Here is a 13,319-nt window from a genome sequence, read left to right as displayed (position 1 = left end):
CCACTCTGTCTCGCGTGTCCGCTCAATACACGCGCGTTCTGTGTATCACCAGTGTGTCGATGCAGGGGATGTGGGCCACTTCGACGACGACGGCAACGTGTGCGTGGTGGAGCGCGTCAAGGACCTGATTCGCTGCATGGATGTGCACGTGGTGCCGGCAGAGTTGGAGCAGCTGCTGTTGAGCCACCCTGCTGTCGCCGAGGCGCTCGTCGTGGGTCTCCCGCACCCGCAGCTGGGAGAGGCTCCCAGGGCCTTTGTTGTACTCGCCGAGGGCGTCAGTGCCGACGACGCGCTCGCGCAGGAGCTACTCCTGCACGTCTCCGGTGCGTGCATATTCCGCTTCCGCCGCAGTGTCGAGGAGTAGCTTATGCCTCCTGGTGGCCTCGTGTTACTTCAGCATTCTGCAAGTGTTTCAGTGAAGGCGTTTATTTTTTATTTGGAGTAAACAAGCGCAGTACGTAAGCACCTCCACACAATCAGGTATACGTTATAGCCAAAACGGTATTACGCGAAACGTTATCAGGAGGCTCTCAGATTTGTGACCAACATCGCACCCACTCCAGGCAATTCGTTTGAATTTATAGCAGATCCGGAGCCTGTTGACACACCCCTGGCACCGTCAATGATCGACGCCTACGTGAAGGTATGCCAGTGCTTAAAGTCTGGGGAGGTCCGGGGGAGGGGGTTAGCACTCCCCTCCACTTTTTGAGGATGGGCTTGACCCTCCCACCCTCACCCTAAGTAGGTCAACTGTAGCACTACGACAGCCATTCGACAAGCGCTGGAGACGATATTATTACCAGTAGTGCCCTGTGCGGGGCAATTCTAACTCTCCAATTTTTCGATTAATGATTTAGTCGCGATTAGTCGGTTGATGTGGCGTGAGCAACCGGAATGCAGGTATTGTCGTACTGCTGCATGCATTTCCCCCAGGCAGTGCACATGACGCTCAGTGCCCTTGTTCGACTAAGATTTTTGGCCCAGCGTACTGGTTCATGAGCCACCTGAGCGTGAAGTTACCTGTTCGTGAATTAGTGAAGGTTCACCTTGATTTATTTAGGTTACCAGTTCACTTTCATTCGTTTAGTTGTGCATTAGGAGTGCTGTGTTTTACCAAAGGTGCGTGCTAAAAGACCTAGACTTATTTGCTTTGAGTTCACATATATTTAACCCTTTACTTCCCGTGTTATGTTTTAAAAAACGTTTCCAAAATGCAATTTTTTTCTGTGTTTGATTGAATCGGCACATGAAATGAATGCTCCAAATACCCTCAGAATAATATATTTGTTTGCAAAACACCCATAAATATTTGTTAATTTCTTGATAAAGTTGGCCTCACTACACTGTTTGAAGCTGGCTTTTTTCGACGCCAGAAAGGTAAACAAAACGTGAGAGTCCCAAACAAAACTTCTGTAACCTGTGAGAGTTAACGCGAAACCGACTGTCACGTAGAATGTCACGTAGAATATATATATATATATATATATATATATATATATATATATATATACAGTGAAGTAGACGCGCGTATGAAGCGGTTTATTGACGTTTCGGCCGGGGTCCGGCCTTCATTGAAGAAGATGATGATGAAGGCCGGACCCCGGCCGAAACGTCAATAAACCGCTTCATACGCGCGTCTACTTCACTGTGAATATTTACCCGGACCCAGAACTGCTTCTTTTCTGGTATATATATATATATATATATATATATATATATATATATATATCCGTGTTTGAGTGTGCGCTATACCGGTTGCCGCCCTGTGAGTACCCCCCCCTCCTTTCACGTCAGGGAAACTTTAAGCCTTGAGGCACAAGTACAAGGAAAACACTCAGGAGAGAAGGCATAGCTACCTCACAAATAAACAGCAGGTGGTGGTTGTATCCTTCTGAATGGGGTTAAACTCGGTAACGGAGGGATATTCTGAACACTCAGCTCAGCTGTTCTTAATAAAGTAAGTCTATAGCAGCGCCCAAGCATGAAGTGAAACCCGGTCGAGATGTGGCGATGCAGTCGAGGCTGCGATGGTAAGAAAACAAATGCAGAAAAGCAATTAGAGCCGAAGAATCTCAACTGAATAAATAAGAAAGGACGAGGTAAAAATCACGCTTCGCACCACAACAGGACTAGATGGAATATTCATGAGGCTGTATAATTAGGGGACTAGGACTAAATACCAAAGAAACGTTGCTAACATTGCCAGCAAGTCATGCAGGACAAAAAGAAAGATTACTCAAAATTGGCCGCGGAGTGAAATGAATTTACGAAGGTAATGAATATAAATTCAAAATTCCATCCTGCAGATCGAGTATAATATCAACGGTAGTACGTATAGGTTGCTTCCCTTTCCCTTCAGCTTCCCTTTAAAGGGAAGCTGAAGAGTCTGTCGAATTCAATAAGACGCTCATATACGGATGCGGGAACCTTATAAACCATGAAGATAAAATTTGGAGGGGGGGGGGTATTTTTCACTTAGGAGCGACGCAATCGTCAGGTAAAATTGCGCTGTAGCTCCGCCCCCCGTCGAGCGCCGCGCGCTGCTGCTGACGCTGACGATGCGAGCGGAGACCGGAAACCGCGGCTTAGTGACGTCAACACTGGTGTTCCGCTCCTTCGCAGTCTCCGCGACCGTGCCTGACCGGGCCTATTTCTGCGTGCGTGCCGTTGGAAACGTGATTAGAACAGAACCAGATACTGCATGGGAGAACTGCAGCATGGTTCCAGAATCGCAAGATGCATCGACAACCTGATTGTAATCACGCTAGCCAAGGAAGAAAACAGGCCAATACAGATGTTTTTTTTTCTTATTCTTTTTTAAAACAAAATCCACGGGTACTTTGCGGAGCTAAACTGCGATAGGCGAAAACCTATCTATGACTACCTCTGTTGCTGTTGTCCGAACCGCTCTGCGAACGGACGCCGCCGTGGCCGCGAGCATGGGATGCAATCACAGCCACATGGCTGCACGGTTTCTCGCCGATGTGCGCGCACCCCCACGCGCATGTTCGCGCGCCTCCTCTCCTTGCTACCCTCGCCGGTGATCACCGCTTTCCTGCGTCCACCACGGACTGCGCCCGGACACTCATGAGCCACTAAAGGCTTACGCCTTAATACATAATGTTTTATAAAAAGGCTATAAGCGCGGCGAACGTAGCGTTTTCGGAGGGGGGAGTTCCTAGGCGAGGTGGACATACTTTGCCGCTAATAACGTGAGCGTCAGAATACTAATTAACAAAAAAAATAATAATTATAGTGCCTTAGAGGTAGTTGTAAATTGCATATTTGAAAGTAGTTACATTTCAGTGCACACTGAACGTGCGAGATTGAGCCGCCATCGGCTCACCTCGCACGTTTTCACTCGTACATACAGCATACGGCGCGCAGTGACGATGTTATCGCCCTTGGACTTCATACGGAACATCACGGCGACGGCAGAAATGCGCATGGAGTATCCATATAATTCTATCGCAATAAAAAAAACTGTATATGCCAATAAAAAACCTGTATATAGTCTTTACAGATATTAGCAGTGCATAGATACTAAACAGGTGGATTTTTCTAAAGAATTATAAAGTGGAAGGTTTTGGAAAGGGAACTACAGAGTTTCTAGAGCTATTGGCCTCGAGCTCCACCACTGGAAAAGCTGGCGCCACCGTCGGCGTGACGTGCTAGGAGGGATCACGTGGACATTGGCCTCGAGCTCCACCACTGGAAAAGCTGGCGCCACCGTCGGCGTGACGTGCTAGGAGGGATCACGTGGACATAGCGGCCGCGTCGGCTGCTTCGGGCGCGCCGAAGCGAGCTGAAAACGAGATTAAATTCCCTCGTACGCTGCGGTTTTCATTTAGTGGCGAAATTTTCCCGCTTCGAGTGTCTCCTTTACAACGCTTGAAAGCACTACAATAGGTAGTGGCTGCCTTTGAAGGCGCGCAACATGGTAGGCTACTGCTCGGTGCCGCAGGGCCGGACGCACGCAACGGAGGCCGGTGTCGGCCTTATTCACACGTAGCCGCAGGACAAGAAGCTGTGTGAAGCTTGGCTCGCGAAACATAAAACCGGCCGTCATCGGTTACAACTCGGGTATGCAGCAAGCACAGACGCGAGGAAGATTTCTGCTACGGCGCCCGGTCTGCGATGTTCTCAAAACGCGCACTGAGACGCTCGCCTGAGTCCGCTGCCCGGCTAATGTCATGACGGTTTGGTCTATGAACTTGTCGATACTATAGATACTGCCAAGTTCAGTGGACTGGAAAGGCAGCGGTGAGAAGCAAATTTAAAGAAAGCATGGCATATGGTCATGTTTGTGTTATGAAATAATGCACTGGATTACAAAAAAGGAGCAGCGGGAAATTGCACGCTGCGAACGCCGATAAACATACAGTGCGACGCAACTCGAGAAATAGTATTGAAAGGTCAAAGAATTTAGAAGAAAAAAAAGATTGCATCGTCGCGACGGCACATCACAGTCCCCGTAGGCTTCGAAGTCTCTACAATGAAATTATTTTCGAACAGCTCTGATAGCGCCCACGCAACAATAGTTGCCTGTATACTGTCAAATGCTCATATTCTGCGGCCTAAAGCTCATGGCACGGTGCGAAAACGCACGCGCGGAGAAAGCGAAACAGTGCGCGGACAAGCATGCAGACGCGCAGTCGGTCGCTGCGAATCTGCGCGATCGCTGCATTGAGGCTTAATTCTATTACGCTCCATTTAGTTATACAAACACTATAAGAACATATTTCACATAGTTTTCTCTCGGCGTTTACCTAGCTTTCACGCAAGAAGCCGGTTCGGGAGACTCCATCGCGGCGACCGCGCGCAGTGGCGTTCACTGTACGTATTCGGTAAAGAGATAGCGGCTGTAAACGATTGTGTGCTTTCAGCTTGCCCAAGATTATTATTTAGACAGTAAGAAACTTCTCTCGTTTCGGAAGTACTTACAGAAATGTCCGGGAGAGCTCGCGCGTGGTGTTTTCAGTGAGCGCTGACAGCAAAACCTATGAGGAGCGCGTCACGTGATCCCTCATACTACGGCATCGAGGCGCTTCCGATAGAGGGCGACTCCGTAACTCCTCGCCGCCAATAGCGGCCGCGTCGGCTGCTTCGGGCGCGCCGAAGCGAGCTGAAAACGAGTTTAAATTCCCTCGTACGCTGCGGTCCTCATTTAGTGGCGAAATTTTCCCGCTTCGAGTGTCTCCTTTTCAACGCTTGAAAGCACTAATAATAGGTAGTGGCTGTCTTTGAAGGCGCGCAACATTGTAGGCTACTGCTTGGTGCCGCAGGGCCGGACGCACGTAACGGAGGCCGGTGTCAGCCTTATTCACACGTAGCCGCAGGACAAGGAGGTGCGTGAAGCTTGGCTCGCGAAACATAAAACCGGCAAACAGTCATCGGCTACAACTCGGGTATGCAGCAAGCACAGACGCGAGGAAGATTTCTGCTACGGCGCCCGGTCTGCGATGTTCTGAAAACGCGCACTGAGACGCTCGCCCGAGTCCGCTGCCCGACTAATGTAATGACGGTTTGGTCTACGAACTTGTCGATGCTATAGATACTGGCAAGTTCAGTGGAGTGGAAAGGCAGCGGTAAGAAGCCCATTTAAAAAAAGCATGGCCTATGGTCATGTTTGTGTTATGAATTAATGCACTGGATTACAAAAAAAGGAGCAGCGGGAAATTGCACGCTGAGAACACCGATAAACATACAGTGCGACGCAACTCGAAAAATAGCATTGAAAGGTCAAAGAATTTAGAAGAAAAAAAAAAGATTGAATCATCGCGACGGCACATCACAGTCCCCGTAGGCGTCGAAGTCTCTACAATGAAATTATTTTTGAACAGCTCTGATAGCACCCACGCAACAACGGTTGCTTGTATACTGCCAATGCTCATATTCTGCTGCCTAAAGCTCATGGCACGGTGCGAAAACGCGCGCGCGGAGAAAGCGAAACTGCGCGGACAAGCATGCAGACGCGCAGTCGGTCGCTGCGAATCTGCGCGATCGCTGCATTGAGGCTTCATTTTATTACGCTCCATTTAGTTATACATACACTATAAGAACATATTTCACATAGTTCGCTCTCAGCGTTTACCTACCTTTCACGCAAGAAGGCGGTTCGGGAGACTCCATCGCGGCGACCGCGCGCAGTGGCGTTCACTGTACGTATTCGGTAAAGATAGCGTCTGTAAACGACTGTGTGCTTTCAGTTTGCCCAAGATTATTATTTAGACAGTAAGAAACTTCTCTCGTTTCGAATGTACTTACAGAAATGTCCAGGAGAGCTCGCGCGTGGTGTTTTCAGTGAGCGCTGACAGTAAAACCTACGAGGAGCGCGCCACGTGATCCCTCATACTACGCCAGCGAGGCGCTTCCGATAGATGGCGACTCCGTAACTCCTCGCCGCCAATATGTACCGGAATACAGTTAAGCTAACGTCGAAAACGCTAATGGCGGGGCAGTAGATATCCAGAAGTCACCACTCATCTTTATGATATAAATAAGGATGCAAATGAAGCTAGCGACAAATGAGGTTATAATCTTTCATTTAACCGACGTGGAATGGTGGTGAGGCAACGTCTTCTGGGCGTAACTAATGTACGCGGATTAAATTGTTAATTGTTAGTGATATGTTTCAACAGAACTGTTTGTTGGTCTAGTTGGTGTTTGCTGAAGGACATATTTTTTGCCGAAAATTAATTAACGGTTTGTTATGTGACAGTCGGAGTGATATAGATATTCTAGCAGAATTATGTGGGAAGGAAAGTAAAGATCTGGGATTTAAATTTGTGCAATGAAAACGGGCTTCTTGGTGTTCAGTGGCACGGCTGATCGGCTGGTCACAGCACAGGAAAATCAGATACCAAGCCCTGTCTTGAGAGCGATCTGCGATGCGGACAGTGTAGACGGAGGCGCACCGAGGGCCCATATATATAGCTTTGTGTGCGCTATACCACCCATATGCTTACATGTGACCCGCGTTCGCTATGTGAAACGTCACCGACTTTTTTCCCCTTCTACGAATGCTTTTGTTCGTCGTCTGCAGTTTCAAGCTCGCAAAAATGACGCTATACCAGCGCGCCCAGCTCTTTATGAACATTCAATGAATTTCTTACGAACAGCACCTTTCACCCAAGTTACGGCGATAGCTGAAAGGGAAAATTGTCATCCACCCAACAGAGAGATCAGTATGGGGCTGCTTTGTAGCTTCGTGCTACTATATAGCCTCAGGTGGAGGACAATTTTGCCATTCACGAAACTTTCTCCGCCTTGAGGATTTCCTCAGAACTGATTTACCAGCGCTAGTGTTGTTACTACCTTCGTCATCGCCCGCACCTTTGCGCTGTATACTTTACCGCGGCGACGCTTGAGGAGTCGTTCGCTGGGGTATGCCGCTAAAACGACACGCGAAAATAAGACGAGCAGTCGAAAAGGTGTACGAGACCACAAACATGGAGCTAACATCGATGTGATGATGGCGACGCGGCACTTGCCCTATTGTATACCGGGTGGATGTAAAACCTGTCTTAGCAATAATAAAGCACCAGATAAAATAAACGATTACAATTATTTCTTCCAGAGCGAGTGGAACATGCAATGCAACTGCACGGCGGACTGGAGTTCGTCTCCGACCTTCCGAAGTCAGCGACCGGCCAGTACCTACGCCGGGAACTGCGTTCAAACTTCCTGCGTCAGCACAGGACTGCCTAGTTCGCGCCGGCCGATGCCCGCCAAGGAGACGTTGGTCTGCCACCATCTATATAGCAACGCTGCCAATAAACATTTCAATATTCGTACTCAACGCTGGCCAAGCGCTACTTATTAATGCGAAAGCATTGTAAGTCCCATAAGGCCGAAATGCCGGCGTTGTCTGCAACGAGTGGTACCAAAAATCACTGAGACGTCACCAGCATAATTGTATGACGTCAGTAGTAATACAAAATGTACTAAATGGTATAACAACGTTAATTATTAGCAATTACGCGTAATTTACGCGAATTAATCTAGAGTAACGTGAATGAAAGTTATAACAAATTAGAGCAAGGCGACTTACAGTTGAGTAAAGTGAATGAAGGCGCATTAAAGTAGGTTAAGGTGGTATAAATTAGAGCAAGGTGGATTAAGGTGGACTAAAGTAGAGTTGTGAAGGACACGCGACAATGTATGACGTCACGTATCATGGACGTAACCAATTAGAGAAGTCATTATGCTTTCGCACTGAAATCACGTAAGGGTACTTAAGTGACTCAGCTTTTTTTTTTTTTTTTGCACGCTGCGCGACATTGGTCAGAACTTTCGCCTTGAAGCAGTGCGGTATTGCTGTATTCACTGAGCATTAGCTGCACCAGATTTTTAGAAATTGCCTGTGGCAAATAGCATAATTCTAACCCTTGATCTAAATTACTCGTTTAGGCGGCCATTACGGCTACGAGAAACCAAAATTCTTAATTGAATTAGCATACTTACGCTAATCAACATTTTAATTAATTATCTTAGGCACATATTTTAATCTACGAATTGTAGCTATAGTGAGTTCGCAAGGCGATGTAACCACTTGGAAATAATTCTCAGGACTGGACCAGTTTCGAGATATTCATTTTCGAAGTGTACATCCGACGAAATGCATTGGTGTTACTGGTGCAGTCCGGAGAATTCGTTCCAAATGGATACGCGTTGCAAACTTATAGGGTATAATACGTATATTGAAACATCTGGCGCAAAAAAAATTAAAAGAGTTAGAGTAATTATGTTAATTATTAAGCATTTTGATTTCTCATAGAAATGACGGTCGCCTCATCGAGTAATTTAGATCAAGGGTTAGAATTACGCTATCGGCCACAGGCAATCTTTAAAAATCTGGTGCAGATAAGAAAAAAACACACCCTACATATATAAACCACGCACAGCTTAGGTCACCCTTCCGTGGAAAAACTGTCGCAGTTCCTCCCCAAAAGCGCAATGCAGTTGTACGCATACAACTTTATGCGAATCAACAATGAGCGCATCACTGTTCGTCTGTTAGTTATGCTTTGAACTACATGGCCCAGCTTCAACCCGCGGTCGGACTCGGTGCAGGCACTTTTGTACGGTTCTTCGGACAGCCCGTACAGAGGTCCTCAAACTCGCTCAGTAGTCGACTCGGACCGACCCACGAATTTGAGTGAGATCTGAGAGTCCATAGTTGTGAGTGCCGGCTGAGTAGAATTATAGCGAGTCCGAGTCGTTATGATTGACCCTTAAGAAAAAAAATATATATTTTGTGCGTTTGAGTGAATTCGGCTTACTTTGCGACCTGTCCCACGCCCTAGAAATCAGTGTGTCGAACCAAACCGTAATTCGACCGAAAACCAGAGATAAACTGTTATTTTCAGCTCCAATCATCCTGGAACCGAACCTGAACTTCTTGGAGGAACCGTTCTGAATTGAAGCGGTTCGACCACAGATTCAGCACATGGTCGCCGCTGCTGAAATTCTGCGACCGTGTATGCCGCTGCGCTGACAAGTGCAGACGATATATCGCGTCATTTCGGCTTAGTGCGCAAAATGTTGCCTCAGAAACAGTAAGTGCCTCGCCGCAGTCATCTCTCTGGCTCACTCAAGCACCAGCTTTTTCAGTTAGCCAAGTTCGTACCGTGCGATTCCACCCTTTCTCGCACGCCTGCGACTCTACAAATTGAGTTGACCTAGAATTGCACAACGCTGGCCACGCGGAGCCTTGACGGCTTCAGGTAATCATCTGCCAGTTCTGCAATTTCATCTGATCTGCTGAGCGACGTTAGTGGGCGTTTCAGCGCGCAACGTGAGAACAAAAGGTCCATGTAATATACAGTTCTCGAAGCTACTTTCAATGCAATAATTCTTTTGTTTCCCCGGACTGAATATAGCCCGCGTTCCCTTCAGAATGCCAGGAATGTTTGCGCTACAGCGATCGTAGTCGAGCATAATCGCGGAGAGCCAGTACAGCGAAGTGGTTAATTAGAAGGTCTCGGAGAATATTTTGGTTTTGGGACAAAGCGAAAGCACCCTTACGGGGGAATTTTGCTTTGTACCATGGCTAAGACCGTTATGGCGACATTTCAACACCGGCAAAACTTTCAATACCTTGAGTAAAACTTGAAGCAGCGCCAGGAAGACGAGGACAACAATCGAAAACACAGACAACAGCACGAGCGCTGTCTTCTTCGCGCTGCTTCAAGTTTTACTCAAGATGAACGAACTCGTCCAAATCAAGTTGTTTTCATTACCTGTTTTGGTCGTAGGTGATCAGAAACGCAAGATGGACGCATGTATTTGTGATCCCTAATTCGTTGTCGCAGCAGTAAAGCAGCTGGAAACCTAAGTGCGGCTATTCAGAAAAAACGAAAGAACAATAGCGCTGCAAAGTAATAAACGAACTGACACGCAAAAATATCCTGCTGTACGATTGCTATTTATCAAAACTAGTTTTCTTAAGCAAGACGTCTTTAAATCAGTTGTTTTTCAAATATCAGGTAACGAAATAAGCTCGTTGGGCTGGGATAACATACTCTCATGTTTATCACCTGACAAGGCGTACGACCATTTGATTAACATCTTGTGCTCAGTATACCAAAAACATTGTCCTTACAGGCATGTAAAAAAACCCAAACCCGCTCGCAGACCATGGATCTCCTTTAAGCTAATCAAAATGATAAAAGAAAAGAATAGGCTGCACCATGCGTTTGTCGCATAGCCGTGACTCGGATGCATTGAAGGAGTTTTAAAAATACCGAAATACAGTTGAAACTCGATTTAACGAAGTGATGACCACGCTCGAATTATTTTGTTAAATCGGGAAGTTCGTGAAATCGAGAAAGCAATTTTTCGGTCCTTCGAAATCTAAAATTCTTATCTTGTCCCACAACGATAATCGTCATCTGTCTTGCCCGCATTTCCTTTCTTGAACTCTGCGAGCCTGGCACTTCCAAGTCACGAACGGCTTGTGCGTTATCAGTGTGACACAGCATTCTCGACAGGAAAGTAGCGAGCGCCGAGTTATCAAGAAAGGAAATGCAAGCAAGGCAGATGACGATTATTGATGTAGTACAAATATACACCCCCAAGGGTGCAACTGTTTTAGGAGTGCAATAATCGTCATCTGTGCTGCTTGCATTTCCTTTCTTGAAAACGCCGCGCCTGTTACTTTCCTGTCGATAATGCTCTGTCATGCTGATAACGCACATGTCGTTCGTGACTTGGAAGTACCGGGCTCGCAGCGTTAAAGGAAATGCAGACAACACAGATGACGATTATTGTTGTGGCAAATATACATCCCAAAGGGTGCAACTGTTTTTACACTCTTAAAAAAATTTACACCCTTTGGGGCTTATCTTGTCCCACAACAATAATTGTCATCCGTCTTGCCCGCGTTTCCTCTCTCTAACGCGGCGAGCCCGGTACTTCCCAGTCACGAACGGCATGCGCGTTATCAGTGTGACGCAGCATTCTCGACAGGAAAGTAGCGAGCGCCGAGTTTTCAGGAAAGGAAACGCAAGCAAGGCACATGACGATTATTGTTGTGGGACAAATTTACACCCCAAAGGGTGCAACCGTTTTAAGAGTGTACACTCTTCGAAAAATTTACACCCTTTGGGGCGTATCTTGTCCCACAACAATAATCGTCATCTGTCTTGCCCGCGTTTCCTTTCTTTAACGCTGCGAGCCCGGTACTTCCCAGTGACGAAGGGCATGCGCGTTATCAGTGTGAAGCAGCATTCTCGACAGGAAAGTAGCGAGCGCCGAGTTTCAAGAAAGGAAACACAAGCAAGGCAGATGACGATTATTGTTGTGGGACAAATATGCACCTCAAAGGGTGCAAACTGTTTTAAGAGTGTAGTGTGCGGACACCCTGCATATAGGGTGCTTCAAGGGTGCAACGAAGATTGTAAATATTAGATTTTAAGACACTCTCATTACTCTTACGGGTGCACTTGTTCTTTTCTCGCACACACCTTTATTCATGGGTGCTAAATACACTCTTAGACAAAGGTACACCCTTTGGCGTGTATATCTGTCACACAACAAGAATCGTCACTGCCTTGCTTGCGTTTCCTTTCTTGACAACGCCGCGCACTCTACTTTCCTGTCGGGAATGCTATGTCATGCTGATAACGCGGATGCCGTTCGTTACTGGGAAGTACCAGGCTCGCAGCGTAAGGAAATGCGGACAAGACAGATGAAGTTTATCGTTGTGTGGCAAGATACAAGCCAAAGGGTGTAATTTTGTTTTTGAATGTACTCTAAGAGTTTGCACCCTTTGGGGTGTATATCTGCCTTGATGCGTTTCCATTTTTAACGCTGCGAGCCCGCTACTTCCCAGCAACGAACGGCATGCGCGTCATCAGCATGACATACTCCTAGAAAAATTTACACCCTTTGGGGCATATCTTCTCCCACAACAATAATCGACATCTGTCTTGCAGAAGCACAGTCACTTCGCTCGCTGCTGCTGCCGCGCTTGTTTACACTAGCGTTTTGACAGCGAGCGTCCGCGCTTAAGTGTCAAGTGTTCATGTTTGCTTGTGCACGCGCTGACACCATGCTTGTTAATACAGTTAGTAAGCGAATCTTTCCAAGTTTATACAGCCGATAAAACCATTATCCTTACTTCGTATAGCTGTCTACTAATTTGCTATCGCAATCGATGCTTCACCTTTTGGCCGAAACTGCGACCTTTTATCACGATAGTAATTAAAGACACTCCAGGCGCACTTCCAACGTCGTCATCGCCATGTTCCGTACAAAGTTAAAGTGCGATAACCATGTGGCCACGCGCCGTACGCTGTGGGTGCTAGTGAACAAGTGCGAGTGAGCCGAAGATGGTGGCTCGATCTCGCGCGCAAGGTAGGAAGGCGGGGAGGAAGCGCGCCGACTTCCATCGCGAGCAAGGCATCGGGAGGTGGGGGGCGCTCTGCTACGCGGCGGCTGAGCGCGGGCCCTTATCGAAAGCGGTCTGCGATGGGTACAAAGTCTAGGCGCACCGAGCGATGATAGCTTGGTGTGCGCTGCTTTCACCGCTCAGCGCGAGGCTAGCACGAAGGTCAGTTCGCTCGCAGGTGCTGCCGCGCTTCCTCACTCCTGCAGCGATTTGACAGCGAGTTTCCGCGGTCATCGAGTGAGATATATTCATGCTTGACTGTGCGCGCGTGACACCATGCTCATTAGTTTTAATTAGTTAACGCGGCCAATAAAACAGCTATTCCTCCTTCGTATAGCTGTCTAATAATTTGCTATCGCAATCGATGCTTCACCTGTCGGGCGAAACCGACTTTTTGTCAACCACAAAAGTTTACAGACCACAG

The 13,319-nt window shown here is 47.3% G+C and overlaps 1 protein-coding gene across 1 annotated transcript in view; it reads left to right on the top strand.

Moving 5' to 3' along the window:
• LOC135906651 (luciferin 4-monooxygenase-like) overlaps positions 1-7,796 on the top strand; it is a 30,603-nt gene extending 22,807 nt beyond the window's left edge. Inside the window, exons 9-10 of the mRNA XM_065438163.2 lie at positions 66-323; positions 7,580-7,796. Of these exons, the coding sequence (XP_065294235.1) occupies positions 66-323; positions 7,580-7,710 (389 nt within the window). The 3' untranslated portion in view covers positions 7,711-7,796. The remainder of the gene's footprint in view (positions 1-65; positions 324-7,579) is intronic.
• The last annotated feature ends 5,523 nt before the right edge of the window (positions 7,797-13,319 follow it).

Source organism: Dermacentor albipictus, chromosome 1 (genome assembly GCF_038994185.2).
Source record: "Dermacentor albipictus isolate Rhodes 1998 colony chromosome 1, USDA_Dalb.pri_finalv2, whole genome shotgun sequence".
Lineage (NCBI taxonomy): Eukaryota > Metazoa > Arthropoda > Arachnida > Ixodida > Ixodidae > Dermacentor > Dermacentor albipictus.
This window is presented reverse-complemented; position numbering and strand designations above follow the sequence as displayed.